General features: G+C 42.8%; 2 protein-coding genes across 3 annotated transcripts; one reads left to right on the forward strand and one right to left on the reverse strand.

Moving 5' to 3' along the window:
* Positions 1-479: 479 nt before the first annotated feature.
* On the reverse strand, positions 480-14,822 carry cramp1 (cramped chromatin regulator homolog 1). 2 transcript variants are annotated; one of them, XM_005750044.2, is made up of 20 exons: positions 14,680-14,822; positions 12,543-12,919; positions 10,548-10,750; positions 10,300-10,453; positions 9,763-9,846; positions 9,537-9,585; positions 9,220-9,305; positions 8,657-8,780; positions 7,694-7,775; positions 6,583-7,524; positions 6,130-6,301; positions 5,782-5,954; positions 5,600-5,674; positions 5,414-5,495; positions 5,137-5,247; positions 4,202-4,359; positions 3,383-3,569; positions 2,948-3,115; positions 2,566-2,711; positions 480-1,631 (listed from the first exon to the last, which is right to left on the reverse strand). In XM_005750044.2, exons 2-20 carry the CDS (start codon positions 12,916-12,918, stop codon positions 1,518-1,520), a joined length of 3,486 nt encoding a protein of 1,161 aa, XP_005750101.1. In that variant the 5' UTR covers position 12,919; positions 14,680-14,822; the 3' UTR covers positions 480-1,517. The 2 variants fall into 2 exon arrangements, with proteins under 2 accessions (XP_005750101.1, XP_005750100.1); XM_005750043.1 differs by lacking the exon at positions 14,680-14,822 and adding an exon at positions 13,303-13,449.
* A 736-nt stretch (positions 14,823-15,558) lies between these two features.
* Positions 15,559-19,933, forward strand: jpt2 (Jupiter microtubule associated homolog 2). Its single transcript, XM_005750045.2, has 5 exons — positions 15,559-15,772; positions 16,500-16,651; positions 17,069-17,220; positions 17,881-17,917; positions 18,525-19,933. The coding sequence occupies exons 1-5, from the start codon at positions 15,717-15,719 to the stop codon at positions 18,785-18,787; spliced, it is 660 nt and encodes a 219-aa protein (XP_005750102.1). The 5' UTR covers positions 15,559-15,716; the 3' UTR covers positions 18,788-19,933.
* The last annotated feature ends 3,630 nt before the right edge of the window (positions 19,934-23,563 follow it).

The raw sequence follows: 23,563 nt of genomic DNA on the forward strand, positions 1-23,563 counted from the left end.
TTTAAAACAGCGCAAGCCTGAATGTATGTTAACAGACAGGCACGCATCAGAGTGCTGCCGCTCACGCGCATCTTTTTGAGTTGTTCATCTCCCTTCATTAAAACCTTCCTGTGCAATTCACGCTCACATCTACAATACAGGAGGGAAATTCTCCCTATTGCAGCTTGCGAATGAGGAGCTGGGAAAGCGCCGAGTCAAAGGAAACGTTTTAATGTGAACGTTCCTCAAGACTTTCATTCAGACGCAACAACCATGAAGAACAGTACATTACGCACATTATGCTGTTTGTGGCTATAAGCACTGTCAGCACAGACTCTTTAAAACATTCTGATTCAGTCTCCAAATACCACACGTGTGAAGAGGGCTTAAATATCTAAAAAGGTATTCCTGTTTATGCAACAAAATCCAATATTTGAACTTGCATCTCTGCACACAAAACTAATGAGAAATGAATGCAACAATAAAATAATTCCAATAACATTTTCAGCATCTGTGGAGCTACCCAAGTGGAGTCAACCAACAAGCTGCCATTTTTTATTTGTATTTGTTTTTTTGTTTTGTTTTTTTGTTTTTTTAAAATGTGGGTTTGAGAAATGAAGAACCCGATTCCAAACACGCGTGACTACGACACAATCTGTAACACCTGAACTCATAAGAGATGAGGAACAAAAAAAAGAAAAAAGGAGGCCAACAGGAAAAATGAACTTCTACACATCACTTTGTTTTGTTCCACTTTTGCTACTGAACTATGCCAAGTATCTCTTTCTCACCGACATTACTTTTAATAAAAATCACAGTCCAGTGGCTGTTTGCCACCAGCTGATGATCTGAACTGCACATTTTGAGCGGTCAGCCTTACAGCCTTTAATACACACGCACACACAGATACATTCATGCACTCACACACCGAGAGCAGGAAGAGACATGAAAGGTCGTTGCAGATATTTTGTTCGGATATGGCATAGTATTTTCCTGTACATGAGGTTGTATCTTTGTAAACTCATTTGTTTTATCTAAAGTGTTTGTATTTAAAGGGAATTGTTCCTTAGAGAACAGTTCAGTGAAACCAACGCAACTCGCTTTTGAACAATGGTCACAGTTGACCACCTATTATTGCACTTTTACAAACAGGCCATGGATGGCTTTGAAGGGGGATGGGGTTGGCCTTTCTCCCCAGTCTTCTTTCTCCAAACAGGGAGAAGACAGAGAGGAAACCTCTCCTCTCCTCACTTACAGTACCTCTTGTCACCAACAACATGATGCTCTAGGTGAACAAAGTTCTGCCTTGGTCTCTTTTTAGGACCGGCCTGCTTATCGACAGGTGTGAGAACCAGACGTGGTAAAAGTCGGGGTAATTTGCAGCTGCTGGCTGCAAATCGGTTTTGAATTTCTAGCAGTAGTCACTGCTTCCAAGTGTGGGCCCAGAAGTTTGTGTCTCTCTCTCCTGGAACTGTGGAAATGCCTGGAACTGGCTGTAGATTAGAGGTACAGATGACCATGGCTTGGTGGAGTCTTCCTCAGGGAGGTGGAATGGAGGGCTCAGTTACGGCGAGCTCCTGAGCCAGATCATTGAAGCGAGCGATGTAGTCTATGCTGCTCTCACTCATCATACAAGCAAGCTGAGAATCCATCTGCAAGCAACACCAAAGAGCTTTCAGACTGACAACAAGGGCAAATCCAAGAAGGAGAAAAAAACCCCAAAAAAACAAAAAACAAGATTTTTCCAGACATCCCTCGAACAGTTTCATGCTTTAGGTCAAGAGTGCAGGGGGGGGGAAAGTTCATCACATCAATATCTGTCAATGAAATTAAATTATTTACTGAAAAAGCAGATGTGTTAGTCCAAACACAGGAGGCAACAGGCACCGGGCTCTATTCACCTCCCAGGCAGGTTTGGGCCCCATCCCAGGAAACAGGTTTAAGCTAACAAGTCTGCGTTTGTTAACCCTGAGATGAATCACTTAACACAATCTGAACTAAACCTGCTCACTGGCAGGTTTTCTTTAACAAACTTAGAGCTTCTCTCTGCCTCATCCCCTCCTGCCACACCTGAACCAGCTAACTGACACTCCCGATTCAATTCTTCATAAAGTCGCTATCAAAGCACGCAAGAGAGCGAGAGAGAGCACTAAAAATGGAAACGTGTTCACAGACTGAGATTCAGATATTAAATGCTGTCAGCATTTCAAAAGGTATGGTGTCTGAATCTCAGGGTGTGACTCAACAAGTTTTTCATTTAAAAATCACCTAAAATTTGGTGGATCAGCCCAGAACCTGATCTATCCAAAAGGTACCATGTGGTCCCTAACACAACCGGCTCTGGGTCAGAGTCCACTTGCACAGCAGGACAGATCCAAAAGGGGATAAGAACCACATTTTCAGAGTGGATATAAATGCAGGTTATTTTTAAAATGGGAAGTGATGTTTTAACATTTACATTTTAGAGACTAATTAATAACATATAACATGTTGGTTACTGAGATTCAGAGGATTGTGTTGTGTTTGTGGCAAGTGTTGCTTCTCAGTCACAACTTTCTTTCATTTAATCAACAAGCATTTACTTACCTCTGCCACATCAGGAAGGCCACGGGATTGAAAGGAATCATGAGAATTGCAGTCCAGGAGGCTAGGACCGAGTAGAGCTGTGCCACTGGAGGGGCCAGTGGGGGTTAGGGTGGTCCGTCTGCCCTTATCAGGAGAGACCATGCTGGCTGCAAGGAAAATAAGAGCAAAAGACTGAGTAAATGGCCTTTCATCATACAGCTGTGTTAGTAATATTGGGGATTTTACAAACAAATCTTTGTAAAGGTTGACTGCACGTGCTGCTGTATGCAGCATTTTTAGTGGGAAGTAATGATAAAAATACATCCACTTAATATTCTGTTCTTCTTGGCCTAAAATGTAACTTCTGACACACTCTTGAGAAAGGAAGCAAAAAAACTCTTACAAAGGAGGCATCCCAGTGTGGAGTCAGACGAGTCGCTGGGGTACCACTGAGGGTCGTGGCTGGGTGAAGGGATCCAGCCTCTGGATGGGCTGAGCGAGGGAGACGAGGCCAGCAGTTTGGAGCCGTCGCTGTTGCCCAGCTTGGCTGGAGAGAGAGCAGCCTCCTCACCTGCAGTGCAGCAGGCAAACAGAAATGAGACATCAGCGATTAAACTCAGCAGGCTCAGATGTTTAGCTGCTTGGATGTCAACGTGCACTCTTTTCCACAACCTGCAGAGGAATTAATGCTGTGGAGCCACAAAGCTGACCTCAGTGGTAATTACAAAACCTTTCTAACCTACTCTCACTTTCCATTTCACTAAACAAACATCATCAAGCTTTATTTAGCAGTTTCTTGTCAATATGGCTCGGGTAAGACGTCTGCACGTGCACGCACCGTAATGTGTGGAGTTGATGGCAAGCTCGATGATGGAGTCGCTGATCTGCGTTTGAGGTTCTCCGGGGGTTAGAGCCTCTTCAGGAGGGCCTGGGAGTGAGATATCAAGGAGCGAGGCAACGCTCGGGGGAGAGAGGAGTGAGTCTCCCCCGCCGGTGACTCCAGGAGACGGAGGTGGTACGCCATTCTATGGAAAGAGCGATTTAACTTAACACATCACATTTTTTTTAAACCATTTATTCAAGCATAGCTGACAATTTTCTTTACCAAATGGTGATCAGCTACGACTGGAAAACAAATGAGGTTACGCAGACTCACTGCCTTTAACTAAGCCAAGTGTTCCCTCACAAAGGTCCACTGTGAGCAAGGAAACGCCCTGATGGCGATACAAACAGCTTTATTAATCCCATCAGGGCAAACTGTTTGGAGCAGCTTGTTTTTAAACCGTAACAGACAAATAAACAGGTGATCATGAATATGACAACTGTATGCAAGAATAATGTCTACAAAGAAAATCTATAAAAATTACTAAATCATTTGTGAAGTCTTGTACGACAGATGCACAGTAAAAAGAAAAACATTATGCAAAACCTGGCCTACACCGCACAGATAAACAGAAAATCATTAGAGTGAGCAATAACTTTCATTAAAGTAAGATAAATCAAAAACTGACCGTTTTAAATGTAACACCAAGATGGTAATGGGCAATAGCATTTATTCTAATGCCACATGCCAAAGGCAAGGAGGAGACATCAAATGACGGAGGCTTCTAGTGTGTGTGTGTGTGTGTGTGTGTGTGTGTGTGTGTGTGTCTCTGACCTCTGGAACATTTTGCTGGTGGAGTTGAGAGTCTGGCTCAGCATCAGCAATGGGAGTGGTGGCGAGAAGAGCGCTGTTATCCACAGTGGAAGAATCCACCTCCCGACAGGGACTGCCTGGGATGATGCCTGCAGACTTAGCTGCCAGGTCAATGGCACCTGAAAGTATTAACAGTTCAGGCAAATGAGAGATTTGTCATATCGCTCCTGATAAGCATTAACAGCAACAGCATGTGAAGAGCAGAGCAGGAAGAAGAAAAAAAAAAGGGATGGTCCAAGGTCTTCTGGAAAAATGTTTTTGCTTCTGTCGTCTGCACAGAAATACTGTCTGTCACTGACCTACTCAGAGTTCTAGATTTTGACACAGGAATCTTACACAAATACAACTTGGACCTTAAATATGTTTTTAAGCAATTTTATAAAATATGTCTGTGAAGGTTCTCAGTCATCCAGGTCATCGTAGTCAAAGGAGCTTACAAAGAAAAGCGTCTGGACTTCTTTAAGTTACTTGAAGACGTTTCACCTCTCATCCGAGAAGCTTTTTCAGTTCTAAGGTCAAATGGTGGAGAGTCCCAGATTTAAACCTAATGGGAGTATCCCCCCACAGAGGGACAAAAGGACCCCTGATGATCCTCTAATCGCCTGAGCCAAGGTGTGAAACTGGGTGCTTATAAAAGCAAAGTTTCAAAAAGAAGGACAAATTTTTCCCAAGGATCTGGTTGCTGGTGTGGTAGAAGTCCTTTACAGAGGTTAAAAGTAAATAGGATGATTAATATGTAGGTTAATTTAAGCGCTTGTGGTATTTTACAGAAATTCCCAAGTTGTTGACCCCATAAAAACAATAATATGTAATTTTTTTGCAGTATATTTGGTGTAGAGTTTATCAATATTTCAATAAAACAGAAAAATGTAGTAGATAACAGAAGAAGTCCATACTAGAGAGCTGGCTGGCCCCCGCAGAGCTGGATGTTGCTGGGGTTGTTTTAGTTTGGACAGAGCGAGAGGAAGGAGCTAGTCGGGGATGGATCGGCCGGAAAGATCCCGTTCCTGAAGGAAGAAACAGGAAGTGAGAGAGCAGACAATTACTTGCTGAGAAAGAGAAATCGTTTTTAGCTGTGATTTCATTAATGCATACTGTAAAACTACGCCCTAAACATTTCCAGCCTCAGCTGACGACATATTCTATCGTTCTGTCCTGCCATCTGAGGAGTACCTGTGGCAGAGGAGTTGGAGAGGATGGAGAAGGAGCAGACGTGTTGAGGAGTGTCTCCTGTAGTTCTGGGCAGCAGTGTTCGCTGTGAACGAGAAAGAAGTGGCCAAACAAAAACACAATTAGGAAAAGCCGCCTTCCACCCAACCAAGCCCAGAACTGATGAATGGATAATGATCCTGCTCTCACCTGAACTACAAGTGGTTTGCGAAGTTGTCTGTTCCGAGGTTTTCGCTGTCTAGAAAGGAAAAGATCTGACTGCATCTGTGAGAAAAAGAAAAGAAAAAAGCACATATTAATGCTCGTTAATACATGAATTATGTCTTTGTACAGTTGGCATAAACAAAAAATGATGCATTATTCTGGCTTACACTGATCGAGTCGAGCTGCTGTCTGAAGGCTAGCTCTGCCTCTTTGTTAGGGGAGAACATTCGGTTGTGCCGTGAGCTGTTGGGTGGCAGCGTGGTGGGTACTGCGAACACGCTGCTTTCTGATTCGCCAACTGCAGTAGAACCCAGCAGAGAGCGGGGAAGGTTGCGCCCACCTGAACAGGATTGAAACAGATGTGGTGCCACATCAGGAAAGGCAGCTATTTGAAGACAACTTCTAAAGAGGAAGCATCGGTGCTGCATAATTACTTCTCGCTGTTTAATAACTACAGCACTGTAAGTACAGAAAAGACTTTATCACAAAAGCCAGCAGGAGAGAGACATAAATACCTCCAGCACTTGGCAGCTGTAACTTGGGCATGCGCAAAGACGCCTGCGGCCGCCCACAGCTGGGGCTACGGGCGCCTGCAACAGGACCCTTCGCCGGAGGTGTGAGGACCTGGTTTTGCTCCTCCTGATAGGTCTTGAGGGGTGATGTGGCTGTGGAGCACAGCTCTGGAGCCTGAAGGAAAAGGCACATGATATGCTCCTATCTCGAAATAGCACTTTCATTGAAAAAGACAACAAAAAAAAAACCTGTGGTGTTCATAGTACATAACCAGTAACATGTTTTTCATCAGCTGGCTTTGTACGGAATATAAACTCTTCACACTGCTGCATCTTAAAAATGTTTAATTTTAAGCCTTAATGCCACTGATAATTACACATTTTTCATCCTTTCAACTTGTAATTTAAACAACACACCAGGCCACAATCTTGGAAGACAGAAAAGGGAAAACTTACCAGAGGTTTGGGGTTGACTTCAGTGGAAACCAGCTTGAGTAAACAGCGCAAAACTCGATTTGTCCTGTCGGGCTTTGGCTGCACTGAGGCTTGTCCCTCTTCTGAGTTGCTGGGTGGAGCTGTGACCGGCTGCCACTCGTACTCCAGCTGCAGCTTGCCTGGCTTCCCAAACATCAGGTACAGCTCGGCCAGGGTGACGTTCTCTGCGTCACGGGCGCTCCAGCCTTCCTCTCTGATCTGCTCAACGACCCGTTCTTTGGTCGCTGGTGGGGAAGCTTGCGACACGGCTTCGTCTGAGCCAGTCACTGAAGGTTTGACTGAAGGAGGCTGATTTGCCTCCGAGGAAGACGCGCTGGTGCTCTGCTCCTCTTTGTACTGCTCAGCAGAGCCATCGGCACCACTACATGACCTGTCCGTGCTTCTGGTCATGGCTAAACCACCACTGACCTCAACGCCAGTGCAGGCCTTTCCTGGATCAGAAGATCCCATCCCATCTCCCTCTTCTCTGACAGTCTGCTGAGAGGAAACTGGGACACAAGGGGACTGAAGTCTCTTCTCCTCTACCTTTGCAGAACTGTCTGCTGATGGATCAGGGTTGGGGGTTTCAGTTCGACGAGCATCACCCGTTATAGTCAGTGAAGCACCAGCAACAGCAGCGCTTCCCCGCCCAGATTTGCTGCCAGTTCGAGGTTGTGGAGCTGCATGGATGCCCAGGATCTGGGCAGCTGGCAACTCCTTGGCATTAGGTCGGCTCTTGCCACTCTCGATCCAATGGACAGTGCAGGAGGCTTTGGAGTGAACCACACGTGCCACCCCAGGCAGTGTAGTCAATGTGCAGCTCTCAGCTGGAAAAAGAAAAAGTTCTTCCTTCTGAGTTATGCTGGGAGAGGCTGTGCTGGTCTGGTTGCCTTCTAGAGCCTCTCTCTCCATGAGACTCTTAAGCTGAGTTTTCAACGTTAAGGACCAGTTTATATTCGACACAAGCTGGTATATGCCCCAGAAAGCAGCATGTTAGAGCAGTACATTTTTAATATGTACACTAGGAATGAAAAACACTCTGAAGAGTTTTGCATACATATTGCACTGTAATGTTTGTTTTTTTAAAGGATACAATCCGCTGGTCATGATAAGCCCACTTCTGTTTCAGATACTCTATGAGGCTGGAAACTTTCCTGTGGAGCTCCACCACCATCCTGAGAAAACAGAAAAAACATTTGATGTCAACTTTGCAAAATACAACACTACCAGGTCGAATACGTCTGACATAAACTACTTCTACATTTTACACTTAGACTACTGTGGATCAAATTTAATAGAGTTTTCTAAAACCGAAATAATCCTGTGTGGGGAAAATCAAAACGCCAACTACGTGCTCCAAAAATAACTAAAATAAAACAGAAATTTTCATTAATGTATAGTTTTACTATATTTGTTTTGTCACGTTTGCAAACAAATGCATACTGACATTGCTGTAATTCAGCCATTTTCACAAAGTCTTTACCCTTCTTCAACCTACCCATGATAAATAACCCTTATTATCATAATAATTAAAAAAAAAACAAAAAAAACCCTAACACTGAAACTAGTAAAAACGAAACTGAACCTCAAAAGAAGCAAACCCAGTCTGAACACTAACTGAAAACTGAACTGAGAACAAAAATTAAAAATGAAAGAAATAGAGTTTAAACTTTGAACAGCATCATGTCTGAGGGTGTTTACACTTTTCAAATTTCACGAGTTAGCTTAAAAAAACATATACACACATATTTAATTTGCACAAAAAAAACAAAACAAAAAAAAACAAAAAAAAAACAGAAATTTTATTACTTTCATTTCTCAAGAGCTGACCCAGAAAACGGTGGAAAACATGCAAACCATCAAACTGAAATAAGCAGTCTGAAGCCAAGAAGAGGTTCTTAAATTAGCTCAGGCTTTGTTGCATCACCATGGCTTGAACTAATAAAATAAATAAATAAAATAATAATAGAAAATGAATTAATGAAGTTATGACATCTCTCTGACTCTTGGATGTTATGCTTTTGAAAATATATTCTGGTTCTTATCCATGTCAGACCTGAGGCGAGGGTTGTGGGCAAGACTCTGAACTCGGGCCCAGGAATGGTTACTGCGTGGCTGGAGCTCCACTGCCACCTTCAAGGGCAGACGCACCGGCTTCTGGTCCTCTTCATCACTCACTCCTGCAGGACACAAAATTACAGATTCAGCCACTATAAGAAAAGCCTAAAACCTATAAACTCAACTATGCTCTCTCACTTAATCAACCACGACAAAATGAAAAGGCAGCCATCAATCTCAGTGGGATCCATTCACAGATTTACATACAACAATGACAAGAGACAGTCTTTTTCTACCCTTGATTAAAGCAAATATTTTCAGTAAGTGTGATGAGTGGGTGTTATTGAGCAGAGGGGTTGATGACAGCTGGTCAGAACAGTCATCTCCTTCATCCTCCTCACTTTGCACCCAAAGTTACCATGGAAACACCACCAGCCCACTTGATGCCATGGTTTTTGTAAAAAAGCCCCGCCCCCGTGAACCCCCCAGTCTCACCATCAGTGAGGTTTTCAGTACTTGTTCTGTAACGCGTGTGCTGGGTTTCTGCAGGCTCATACTCACCATCTGGATCACAAAGTTTCTTCAACGCTCGGCACATTGGAGCTTTGATCCGCAGGTTCCTCCCCTTAGAGCGCACGGTGGTGGCCCTGGTGGAACAGAAGAATCTTTATTCATATATGTTGTAAGCTCTAAACCTTGCCGTGCCACAGAGAAAGCATCTGACTACATACTGTCGACTCAGCCCTCAGATTTGTTTTTCATACTAGCAAAGTGCTAATCTGTATCTTTCCAAATGTGATCTAGTGCATCAGTTTAAAGTATCACAATCCCAGATGTGTACATAAACCCACTAGCCAAAGCTTCTGCCACAGACTTACCCTTGCTGGATGAGTTCGTTCAGCTTTGCCACATTCTTATCATCCATCACTGTCAAAGACAAAACACAAGACAGCTAGTTAAGACATGCTCCTCAGGGGCAACTGCCCCGAGCCACAGGGATCATCTGGAGTTTAATCACATCCCCTGTGTCCACAACCAGCAGAACAAACAGCAAAACACATGCAGTCTACATTGCATCCAAGCACTTTCACAGCCCTCACTTACATCCTCCAACTTTTTTGCGAAGCTCGGCGTAGCAGATGAGGCCGTACAGTTCTTGAGAAGATTTCTTTAACACCCTGGAGTACACTGAGAAGGAAAGGAAGCACAAGTCACAACACTGGTGGAGGCCTGTGCGTGCTACATAAAGATAACATGAGAGTAACACTGGGTGCTTTTTGTAGGGGAAAAGAGCTCCAGCTTATCTGGTGAGCTTCTTTAACATATGTTTTGCTTGCTAAACAACAAAAATGTCAGTGTGAGTTCTGTTGTAGGAAAAAATAATAATATATGTGGCTGTTTAACAGCATCTCTTCTTTACTTCTCATTCACAGTGTCTGCAGTAAGTAGCATAACTGAAACAACTAAACACAAACCTAAAATAAACCAATTAAGATCAGCCTAAGACATCACCTTGTTGTATGAGTTGTACACATTTTTATGAGGCGTCATTCGATAAAGTCATTACAGTGTACAAGCTTCATATTTGGGGATCAAAAATTCCAAGGTGAATTAAGAGAGAGAGAAAAAAAAGCAACTCACCGTTAGCGAAGTCGATGTGTTTGGAGATCTTGTGCCAAGTTCGGTAGTAAAAGTGGCGGACCTGTTCCTTGTTCTTCACCATATTTGCTGGCTTGCCTCTCTTCTTGTACTTCATTGCAATGTTGTTCTGGATGGCCTCAAAATCCTTCCCGTGCTGGGAACAAAGGAGGGCAGTCGTGAATCTACGACGTCAAAAGATCTACACATGGTAAACTTTTAACTTGGTAAAAGGTTGTTGCAAGCTTTACCTCATAAAGACCCTCAAAAAAGCTGTTTTTGTCCTCAGCGCTCCAGGATTCCCACTGCCGACGGGCTCTTTTCTGGTTACCAGCTTGTTCTTCCTTCTCTGTAGACCCTTGGCCCTTGGAGGTCTTGGATACTCCCCCCGTGGAGCTGACCACAGGCCCGGTCTGTCCCACCACACCCTGGGAAGAGGAGCCATTCTCTGCCCCTGTTTTAACACAGAAACATTCAGAGGAAAGGCACAACTTAAATATCAGCTCACCACCCTGGCTGTTTTGTATGTCATAACGAAAAAAGGTTGATCTGAGGTGTGTGATTTGCGAGATGTTAAAATACATGCACACAAAGCCACCCACTGCCATTACAGCGCACAGAACCTGCAGAGCTTCCCCTCTCTGTGGTTAAGCTCTGGCAAGGAGACAGGAAAAGCAATCAGTCCCTATGGTCAGGTCTACATTACACAGTTCCAAAACCAACTCATGGTGGGCTCCACTGGCCAAGTTTTCTGGCCCAGCACTGCGCACAACACCAGGAGACATTAGCAGGAGCACTCAGAGAGTTGCTGTTGCAGTACTGTGCTACATTATAATAAAAAAAAAAATAAAGAAAAAAAAGTGTTTTTTGTTGTTTTTTTTAGCCCAAATGGGTGTTAATTTGCAAACACAAGCATGTGACTGGCTCACAGACAATAACCTAGATGTGTCGCCTTCAAAATAGAAGTGCACCGATATAGCATCACATAAAAATAAGTGAGGCTTTCTTGGTCAGACAGTCAAACGTTTGTGCTCAATCTAAATATAGTTTCTGACACAATCAGAGCTTTTCTGTTTCAAACAACAAAAATCCACCAGTCATACCTGTCAAAGGATACACAAGTAAATAATATTGTTTCTGATCTGATCAATGGCTGCTGTTTTGTGGACAAAGCAATTTTAAAAGGAAAAATGTACAAATTAAAATCACAGATGTATAATGTACTGAAATATTTTTCCAAATAAATTCCACTTTTCAATGAGGAACACACAGATTACTGGGTGGCATAGCCTCATTAACAAACTCAAAAACCACCACCACCTTACTAAGTCTCAGCCCCACCCAAAGCTGTCTGTGCCTCCAGAGGGACAGGTAGTGTGGAAACCCAGGAGGTAATGCCTCGTCTGCATAGATAAACTGACACCAACCAGCTCACACTTAGCAAATACAATACTATTAGTGATTGGTAGCCTACAGGGGAATCCTTCATTGTGTTTAAGTCATCCTGAAAGTCTTAAGTCATCTCTAGCTTTGATTCATTGTTTAGAAAGTTCCTGATATCAGTCACCCTCTGAGTTACTACAGAGGCTCATTCAGATTATTTGCAAAACCAAAACTGAATAATGGCAAATAAATTACAACCTCTGCTTTACTGGTATTTGTTGTAAAAGGGGGGTGATAAAAAACAAAAACAAAGGTAGCCTAGGCTAAATCTGTGTGTCAATGAAATGATTGGCTGAAAACTGCAACACCATTCTAGTCCAATTTCCTATATAGTCCCAAAAGAAAATAATAAGAAAAAAGACAAAAAGAACTGTAAGCAACCCTGTTCAGTAATGTCCCTTTCCTGTCCTGATATCAGGTCTATTTTAAGCCTGTGATTTATTCCTCCTGCTGATAACAACACCGTGCTTTTATTGTTATTGCTGCCAGTTTCCAAGAAACTGCAAAAACAATCAAGTGACATCTTAATTAAAATCTAACTTCTGGCCTCTCCTGATTTTTGCTTCTTTTTTTCCCGCATAAGTGGAGTACAGGATGGTGTTGCAACATGGGCTGGAGCAGCCAAAAAATGTACCCAGAGTACAACCCAGCAAGTGGCCCACAGGGGATACACGGCAACACAACGGCATCACAGACAAGCACACTGCAAGCACCGACAGAGAAAACTAAAACTGACAGCGCAGCCCCCAATCTCTCCTGATCCCACCTGTACACACTCTTTCCCGAGCTGGTCACTCACTTACCTTTCGATTTTGCCCCGCCATGTCCATTGATGGAGGAGCCGATTGAATCCTTCCGTATCCGTTTGCTCGGAGGTCGAACGCTTGATCGGAGAAAATGATGCTGGTCGGGGCCCGGAGGGCCGGGCTCAGCTGATGTCTGGGGAAGCTGGGTCGAGCCTGGTCCGGTTCGGTTCGGAGCAGAAGCAGGAAGGACCGGGGCTGAACCGGAGCCGAGACCCGTGGTTGATGGATTAAGAATTTCCACTCCGTCCTCTCCCTTTGTACTGCGCTCCTCGCTCGCCTGCTCTCCGTTCTCCTCTTCGTCGCAACCGTCGGGCTTTCTGGACGGATTCCTCCTCCCATCGACACCGATCCCCTCCCTGGAGCCCGGTGTCATGCTGCCACAACACAATTACACAAAATTTGTCACATTAGGAGCAAAGCGATGTGCAAAATTAACTTCTAAAGACGACGTTCACTGTCTCTCAACATGGCCGCCGCTGTTTGTTTCAAATCCCCTCTTCAGTCCCGTCAAAACAACACCAAATATATGCATTTCATGCCTTGAGATAAATTAGATTTAACAACTGAAGCAGTTAGAAGACTGGCAGCGATGCTTTTCCGAGTAGCTTTCCGCTCTAATGGCCAATAATGACGATTTAATTTAAACTGAATTCAAAAGCGACCGCTTTTCAGTTTAGCGCCCTGCAGAAACGACAACGAAAACCCCCTCGGTGCCTTCGACCTCTAAATAAAGTGTTTATTTCAAACCTAATTTTACCCATTTTGGTGCTCCTCTGTAGTAGACGATGTCTTCTTTCTCTTCACCATGGGTCCGAGCGGTTAGACTGGCAATTAGTGGTCAAATTGAGCATAATAAAGCCGAGAGCGATCGCTCCGCTTTCATGCCCTCTCCTTGCTCCTGATTCGACTGAGCTGAACTCTCTGCGCAGTTCAACTGTCTCTTCTATCAGCAACAACATTACTCAATGCTTTCCATGCAACGAGACATAAATGACACAAAACCAGCCGCAAATACGAGATATTTAACTGCATTTTGATGGATAATAATTTACAAAAAGCCCGTGTCGGTTGAGCTCATTTGAATTGATATAAGCAGGTATAGTTTTATTAGGCTGTGAGTGGACTTCGCTTCACACTACGTCATCATAAGCAGAAATTGTGCCTGCAAAAGAAATCATTTTATGCTCAAACCTTTGCCATGATAATGTTATTAATTGCCAGCAATACTACAGCCCCTCATAAATACACACGATGGCACGTGAGGAAAATCAGGACGTGGCTTTAAGTACACGTTGAGTAGAAGGAGCTGAAGGAGTAGAAGGGGTGCTGCACTTGTGTTAAAATGTGTAAACACTGCAGAGTTTCTTATCCTATGTGCTCTACTGTTTTCCCACAACTTAATTTTATGCTTGCTGAATAATCAGGAGAGGGGATGTCCAGTGCTTAAGGACGAAAAAAAAATCAGACCTGGGCAGCTTTAGTATGGGGAAACATCACGAATGTCTTCTTTTGCCACACAGCATTTAAATCTCTCAGTTCGTGTCAGCATACAGCTGATTATCAGGCAATTCTGGCACAAATTGAGACGAATTAATAATTTATGAAAGCCTTAGATAATTGATTCAGCTATTTAATGTTTCAATTGAGCTTAATAAGATCTTTAAACTTCAAGTGATGGACAGCTATAGCTGTCACTTATTCTGTTTTATCATTTTCTTTCAGTGCAATCTGAGTTGACACCGCGGTTCTCTTTTTACTTCACTAAATGACATCACTCGCGTCCCACAGCAGTGTTACATTAAAAACTACTTAGCAGCTGTAATAGTCTCATCACGAGTATAATATTATATCGGAAGCTTCACGTGTATTTGGAAGTGCGGTGGTGTAATAATTTGAGGTGTTTACAAGCAGTTGCTAGTAAGTAGATGTAGCAAAATATATTAAATGTAGTCAAATATTTCTTCCGTGGATAGCCCGCTACTATGTCCAGCATGGCTGCTGTTGTTGGCTAGCTAACATTAACAGTATAACAAGTCAAACAAGATTTTACGTTATAAAACTGCTCCTAGCATAACGGCTATTTTGTACAGAGTCCAAAACAGGTTGTTGAATTGGTAAATATTACTGAGCTTACCTAAAGCAGAAGATTGCTGGTAGTATTCCCAAACGAGACACAATTTAGCATTGCTAGCTGACTGTAGACCTCCAGCTTGCTACCGATGACAGCTCCAGCTGCCCCGTTGTCAGCGCGCGCAGACACGCCCATTACTATACAAAAACAAAGACTGTGATTGGCTAAAAAAACACGAGGTCGGCGGTTAAAGTTTGATTGACAGAAACCTCCGCCAACTGTTAGTGGAAGAGTTAACAACGAAAGACCAATTGTCATTCTCTTCCTGTCACGCCTCGCCAAGTTTACCGACTAGTACACTAAACATTTTAAGCGACTCTGGGTGATATATAATCTAACCTTTTTTTTAGCTATTAAATTTTTTTTTGTTTGTTTTAACAATAGTTTATCACTGCAATTAACATTTCTGGTCCTGTAAGACAAGTTCCGCCCAAAAAATGATTGACATCTTGACGAACAATTCAGTAGGCGGAACTCAGAGGATGCGCTTGAATTTTGTATTGGAGTATAAAAAAACCCCACATGTCTAAGAAGAACTGAAACAAAACATTAACTGTGTTGAGCACTACGTTTTGAGTTGATATCATCATCTCAGACTTATCTGTTTAAGAATAAAACAAGCGCACACGTGGAAATTAGTCCATGTCTACTACTGTTTAACGCGTTTTTGAGACTCACAAGGCGAAACTTTCCTGCTTTTGTAGAAGATGTGTATAACCTATTGCCATAATTAAACAGCTGTGTAAATCATATTTAAATAAGAAAACTATAGCCTCAGTGCTGTTCCGGGAACAATGCACAGTTGCTTCTCAAAAGTCTTTCACTCGTAATGGGAGTCTGGGTGCAGTGAAACGAGCGCACCTCAGCTTGGCAGAGGACCAGTTATAATCCTCTGTGTCATAGTTGGGTGGGCTCGAAATTCTTCACTACGGAGTTGAGCCGGGCACGCGCAGGCAGAGGGGGGAACTCGCTCGTCGTCCAGTTGGCAAACTGACGAATAAGTTGTCTTCGGAAACTTGAAGGGTCAAAACAGAGCCACCATGACTTCGACTAACATGTTTCAAGGGTTGGATAGTGGTTCGAAACCGAGTTCAAGGTAAAGACAACAGCTGCGCGGCTTGGTTATGTGCGAATAAGAGCCGCCAGTAACGTTTTATTCCGACTGCAGCCAGGAGCTCGGACAGTTAGCAGCCCAGAATTTAGTATAACGTTGCCTGTCAGAACTTCGTAGGTTTTTTTTTTTCTCCTTCCACTAATTTCTTTAAGCATATCTCGAACACGCAGTGCTCTCAGAAAGCTTAAATGTCTGGGTGGACGCTTAAGTGGAGCTGCAGTGGTTTGAGTTAGCAAACTTGTTAGTCATGATAGCTTTCGAGCTAGCCATTCAGGCGTTGTCTACTGCGCCTGCGGAAGTGTGAAATGCTCCTCGGAAGGCTCTTCTTTGTATCCGCCAACAGAGGCGTTATGGTCACACTTTCCTTATAGCAAGAGGTTCGGGTGCTTTTTTAAATCTCGAAAGCACCAGTTTCCGGATCAGCTCCCCCAAGTAGAATGATCAAACTTTCAATAACGAAAGAAAGTAAAGCGTCTGTCTGATATAATCTATAGCAGACAATGGTTTCCATGCGTATATGGCGCCATTCCCGAGTCTATAATCAAGTAACCTGTTATTTAGCTCAGTTGGCCCAGCTAACATATTTATAGCCCGGTTACTTAACGTTTCCTACAAGTCTTTGAATGTAAGACATGACAGTAACAGTAGACTGTAAACATGAATCCGCATTCTGTTTATGTAAAGATTTAACTTGTATGTTAATCTGTAGGGTGTTGCAGCCTCCTGGAGGTGGCTCCAGCAATCTGTTTGGTGGCTATGAAGAGGACTCTGCAGCATCAAAAAGACCCAATAAGATGGCCTCCAAAGTTTTTGCTCCACCAGAGGAAGCCCAGAGTGCACCGAAACGCTCCAATCCCCCAGGTGAGATTAACCTGCTGGTGGCTGATGCTTTGGCTTTTCTGTCTCTGCAAATCCATGTTCAGAGTGTGAAAACTATTACTACAATGTTAAATTTCCACTGTAAACATGTTGGCTGTTCTCTGTGCCTGCACATAATACACCTGCTCATATTACTCTGGTATAGCTGGGTTTATTTACAGTTCAGGGTACTTGATTGCCCTGATGGTCATAAATATTTTTCTCTGAAATGGTCAGAACATTCTTGCCATTTAGCAAGTGCACACAGTATGCAAAACTAAACTGGGAATGTGCTACATCCGGTACAGAAGAGTGACTCTTTATGAAATGGACACAGAAATTACATTTTATTTTTTTACCATTGCTGAATTATTTTAGAAGATCGTGTCACTATATGGTATGTTGGTTAATCTTTTATAGGTGGAAAGAGTAGTGGAATATTTGGTGAATCTGAGCCTGCTGCTCAACCACAGAGACCCATGCCACCAGGTGGACCAACCAGCAACATATTTGGGCCTGCAGGCACGGGACCTGCCCAAAGTCCAAGCCGAAGCCACCCAAATAAGCCAAAGGTACCTTTTGACTTGTATTTTATGAGTTGCAGAACATTTTTATTCCAAGCCTGTGCAAAAAAAAAGTCTCTTTAGTGAGGAATACATAGGTTTGCGACAGGCAGCACTTCAATAATAATCTCTAATAAATACACACTAACTGAGCCCCACCCTAACACCTACCTGTCTGTGCCTCCAGTGAGACCGGTGGTACGGTAACCTCAGAGATTATCTCTAATTTGCATAGATAGTGACTGCAAACCTGGCTGATGTCAGCCTGTTATTGTAGATGTCTGTGATTACTAATCAGCAAAGGTGTGTTTAAGTCAGCACGAAAGCCTGAAGCCACCTCTAGCTTTAGCACATTGTTTAATGACTCAACAAAGGTCCTGATATTGGTAACCTTTGAGTTGTAGGTACTGAGGGTCATTCAGATTATTTGCAAAAGTAAAAAAAAATGTGGCAAACATAACCATTATGACCTTTAAAACTAAAGAAATGTATGCAGTCATGTATAATAATTGCACTTTCTTGTCCTGTTCTCATGTCCATTTGACATTAACCCATTAACATTATTAATTTCAATTTTAACTGTGTGCAGTGAAACAAGAACACCTGTGGGGGTTTTTTTCTTTCTTCCTTATCTTTACTGTTTTGTTTTTTTGGTTTTTTTTAATACAGGACAACCTAAGTGTGGGACCTGAACCTGAATCACCAGGTGAGTACTGTACATGTTCTTTGTGTATAATTTCTTTGCATTATACTATTAAACTACCTCTGCTAAGCCTTGCTGTTCAGACAGATCAGATTTAATCATATTGTACCGTTTTCTAAGTTTTACACCCTAAACTTTTAATCAGTCTTCAGTTAAAGAGAGAGAAAAATAAATTGAGTCTATTTATGCTCTCATCTGTGCATTTCCACTGCTTAAGTGCATATAGCTTCATGCAAACAATAAAAATATGTGATAGTCTCAATAAACTATCCTCCATCTCTGCAATTCTTTTTTTTAAATTTAAAAAGCTTACTAGTTTCACTTAGATCTCAAATGTAACAAATATGTGATTTCCCCCTCCTCTGTTAGTTAGTGAACTGCACTTGAAAACGGCAGGGCTTGTGGTGTCTTACATGAACTCAAGCTTTCTGGCTTTAGATTATAATTTGGTACTCCATGCTCTCGTCTAATGATCATCACTTCTGAATCCAAAAAATCAACATGGTGGTGTCCATCACACTACACACAACACATACAGTGCAAAAACCAGGGGGTCGGGTCACGGTGGCTGTGTCCAATTTGATATCACATGTCAGTGTGTTTGTTTCAGTTCCTCAAGCTCCTGAAGCCAAAGCCAGCCAGCCTGAGGCGAAAGAAGAAACTGCACCCCCAGCCGATGCACCAGCTAAGGAAGAGCCACCCGCTGCCATTGCCGCTGCTGTCTCGGCACCCTCGGAGACTGAACCCACACCTTCCTCATTTCCTGATGACACTTCGCCGAAGAACCACGAGCCTCACCTGGGACCCAAGCCTCGCTCCCACAACAGGGTCCTCAACCCTCCTGGAGGAAAATCTAGTGTGGTGTTCTACTGATCAGCTGAGCGTGCCACCTCTCCGAATTTGTGTCCATAAACCTCTTTGTGTGCTCCCCTGTTAATCTTCTCTCATTCCTACACTGCTCTTTTGATGGAATGTGATCTGTACACCTAAATACAGCCCAGTTATTGTTGTTGTTCACACCTGACGCCTGTGCTCATAAGTTGTCCTCAACATCTTGCACTTTCATCCCTCGTTTTTGACTTCCTGCCATCTGTCTTCTCCTTGATATTCTTCTATAATGAAACCTGCAATCATTGCAATCACCAATGAGTCAGCTGAATGGTTAGCTGTCACCTTATCACTTTAGCTGTAACACAGTTTGGTTTCAACTTTGCAGTTACTGTTTTCATCGTTTGTGTTACAAGCATTTGTAAGAGTAATTTGTCTGGAGGCACAATCATCTAATTTTTGTGTGTAATTTTTCTGCATCTCAAGAACTGTTTAGAGTTTGGCATACTTGCACAATTTTCAGATTTAAAACTGACCTGCAATTTGGTTTGGCTAAAAACTTCACAGCAGACATTTGCCCAAATTTTTGGGAGCTTTCTGGGGTGAACACAGCCTCTCATCAGTTTAATTTATGAAGTGCCAGATCTTTATTGGATGACCACTTAATTTCAGAATTTAAGAAACAATCCATGTGACTGAGGCCTGATATAAGCTTGGCATCCTTTCATCTCTCTAGCCTTTTTGTTAATTATGCCTTACTAAAAACGTGTACAACAGAGCACAATCTGTGATTAGGAATTGAAACAGCTGTTTACTCCCCAGATGTTTCTGTGTCCTCAAAGAAATTCCATTTTGATTTATGTGAATGTATTGTGCAGGTACTTTCTCTGCTTCGACCTCATTGCTTGCCTCATCTGAGAACATAATCTGCCTTCTTTTAGCTTGGGGTAGGCCTCAGTTTATGTTTTAAATTAAAACGGCTTGAAGACAAAGTGAACTCTGGACAAGCGTGCGGCCTACTTGAAGTCCAGGTGGGCTCGATGATAATCACATTTTCACACTCATCTCGGGGCAGACCTGTGGTGTTCTGGTGCCAGCCTGTCTCCTCCGTGTCGATGTGCCTGGTAGGCAGCGAGCGCAGCAGAAGAAAGAAATCCTGTGTATTGCAATAAAATGGTTGTTTTGCAGTAAGAGTTTGTTTACTGTGTCTGCATTCATCATCTACTAAAAACTGAGAAACACTCAGGGGTGATTAATTTAAACATGTACATTTTGTTAAACTGGAATTCGTCTCTCCCGTTGATGCTTATGAGGATTTGTGTAAATCTGACATACAATCCAGTGTTGTCTGTCCCATTTTGAATCACTGACAGTGGTGCTTTTGTCTGAATTTGTCCTCGGGCAGCACTCTCTGGAAGCCGCTTCTTTTTTTCTCCCCACATACAAAAATGGCCACTTCTGCCCGGAGGGAGTTTATTTTTGCTTCGCAGCCACAGAATCTGTATAGAATTTTTAAACATTTCTATTTGAAGCAACGGTACAGATGACAGCACATAAAACACTGTTTGCTTGTGTGTTTGTGTTTAAAAACTGTCCAAAAGTTGATTCTGTTCATCTGGATGTATCATTTTCAGTGGGAGAAACGTTTCGTCACTCATACAAGTGACTTCTTCAGTCTCAGCTGACTGCAGGTTTCCTCAATCTTATAAATAGAAGAGTTACCTCATCAGGCCAGGACTCTGCAGTCTATTTACACCTACAGGGCAGTGGACACTGTTTCAATGATGAGGATGTAACATCCTGGATAGGGAGGAACGCTGGTTTAAGCGGAGTCAAGGAGGTCATCTCTGAATCGAGGAGGGGGCCTAAGGGTACATCTTTCGCCATCTTACAAAGCTGTGATTGCAGCCATTCCCCAACTCTCTGAGAATGGTACTCATGGCCATTGATCAGTGGTCTTTGATCAGTGGTCATGAGAATTTGCATAATTAAGATTAAGGAACTGACCTCCCAGCCCATTATTCCTTCAGTGAGCTGGTTTCAGTCATTTTGCAAATGTACTGTATAAGACTGGGGAAAGCTGCAGTCAGCTGAGACCGAAGCAGTCACTTGTTTAAGTGACGAAAACTTTCTCCCACTGAAAACGCTACGTCCAGATGAACAGAATCAACTTTTGGAGATTTACTTACCTGGATGATTGAGAATGTATTAAGATGTATAAAAACTGAGATGTTCAGAGGTCTTCCTTCATGGTATCGAGCAGCCCACACAAAACAGGGTCTTTGTGTTGGTTTTAATGTAGGTGCTGATGTTAACCACCATGTTCAGCAAACATCTATCAGGTCATTCGACTTGTTAGCGTCCTCCTGAGCTGAAGGTGGTGGCTATAAGTGACTCAAACATGACAAAAATGGGTTCTGAGTGACTGGCTGGACAAAAATATTAAATAGCTTGACTAGTTAAAAATCATGAGGAGCAACAACTCCATGACTGCTCTTCTCTTATGTGGGATATATTAACAATGGACAAGCCGTTTGAAAATATGATGTGAAATCACTTAAATAACCTGCTGGGTTTGCTAAAAGTTAAAATATTTATACTACTTTGGCTGATGGGTTTTGCACATCACTTTTAACTTATTAAGTGGATATTAGTGAGGGTCATGATAATCAATTCAATTGAGTAATGGGTTGATTAAGTCCATTTCCAGACTAAGAGAAAAAGTCAGTGAACATATCAGTAGGTTTAGGTGTAGGCTAATCCATGTCTGGTTATGGATGTTCACTGACATGGTTTCTTCTTACTTGGATTTATCCAAATGTATGTAAGTTTTGGTCTGTTGAGCCTTCGTGTAGCACCAAGCAGTAGACCTAAACCTGGATGTGCTTCTGGGTTCTGCCTCTAATGAAAACGGATGAGTGTAAAATGCAACCATTGTTTGTAGTTTGCTGCCACCTACTGAGTGAAACTGTTAGTTACCCGTTCAGTTTAGTAAGAAGCATTAGTGTTTCACAGCCAAACACAATAGTTTGCAGAAAACGCCTGAAAATATAAACATGAATTCTTCCAGGGATAATATAAAAGACAAAATTAGGGACTTCTTTATTACTATGACAGACGAACAGTGGGGTGCACTGAAAACAGGGTGCCCACATGAAAACACCATGCGTTCACTTGGCAGCATTACATCATCGGTGATTCACATCTGCTTAACGGAACTCATGGCAATGATCAAGGACTGTGAGGGTGGTTTCGGCCAAGGTCAACTTGGGGGAGAAATCGGAGCACTGTGCATGTTGCCACAATTCATGCACCCAGCAACTGAATCATGAGGGGCCAAAAGATGCACCAGTGCCTGAGCCCACCAAGGACTCCACAAAAGAGTGTGACGTGTGCGAGGCTGAGCCCTCTGCACCTTGTAATGATGTGACAGTGGAAGCTCCACTGTCAGGGGAACAGTTGCTTGTTAAAGAGCTCATAAAGGCAGTAATCACACATGCCTGAAGAGAGGCCAATGTGTCGCCATCCGATGAGATTCAGCAGGGTCTCTTCATAGCTCTGTGGGCGCAACTTAAAGAAGAAACTCTAAATATAAAAAAAGAGGATCAAAAGTCTTGCAAAGGCAATTTTCAAAGACATTACAAAGGTACTGGGTATTACACCTAACCTTGTTATCATTGCGTTGGCTGTACCTTCGCCGTACCAACAAGTGGTGATTTCGATATTCAAAGACCACCTGTTTCGAAAGAAGCGAAACCTACTTACAAGGTTTTTCGCATGGTGTGGAAAAACAGAGGATGATGAAGACCAGCTACCAGAAACTGACAATATCTCCCAGACACTTTTGAACGAATTTAAAGATATTATATTTCCAATACCGGGAGAAAAATCATCATCTGGAGTTACTGGCAGATCTTATGATGCTGGCAAAAATGAGCACGTGAGCACACTTATTCATGGCGTACTCTCACATGCTGAAAAAACGTCCCGCTACAAACCTTCAGCTAAACTACACAAGCTGCTCTTTGACAATGTGGTGTCTGATGTCAACATCAAAGACCTGTATGTAGATGAAAAAAAATTAAAAGGTCTCGATAATAAGGCCATTTACCAAGAGCTCCAAACACTTTGCAAAGAAAAACCTTTGTTAAAGTTACTGAATGACAGGAACCCCTTAATGCGCAGGGTGACGGTTCATACAATTAAAAATCACTTGATCAAATCGTTGCAGAATCCAGCCCTTAGGGCAGCTGGAGAGGTTCAAAAATACAACTCTTCTGTGGAAATGTGTATTGAGGACTTGGTGAAGCAGATTGTCGAAAATGCAGACTCACCCTGCTCTTCTGAAAAAGCTGATACTATCGCCAAACAGTTGTTCAGTAAAGTCTGGCCTCGAATCAAAAGGATTCCAATCCCCGCTGTACATGTGATATTCCTCAGTAATGTGTATACAATGTGTACAATTCTCTCATAGAGAAGTGGAAAGACCCAGATGTAATACTGACATTCATGGCATTAGACCACAGATATGTTTACGAGCTCATTATTAGGGTCTACAAAGAGCATGCTGTAACCATCTTAGAAAGTGAACCTTTCATCAGAAGCTTCTTTTCCTCTGTGGGTCGAGCTGTAGGGTTCGCACACGCACACGCACAAAAAAGTTTGGGGACATTACATTAACTTACATTAATTTCCTGGAGACTTATCCTGACTCTACACATCACAAGTCCCTGCCTGAACCTTACCCTAACACTGACTCAAGCCTTCACCCTAAAATTGAATGATTTACCTTGCAATTTGTCCCCATAAAGTAGGCGAGAC

Source organism: Pundamilia nyererei, unplaced genomic scaffold (genome assembly GCF_000239375.1).
Source record: "Pundamilia nyererei isolate P.nyererei 1_Seehausen unplaced genomic scaffold, PunNye1.0 scaffold00261, whole genome shotgun sequence".
NCBI classification, from domain to species: Eukaryota; Metazoa; Chordata; class Actinopteri; order Cichliformes; family Cichlidae; genus Pundamilia; species Pundamilia nyererei.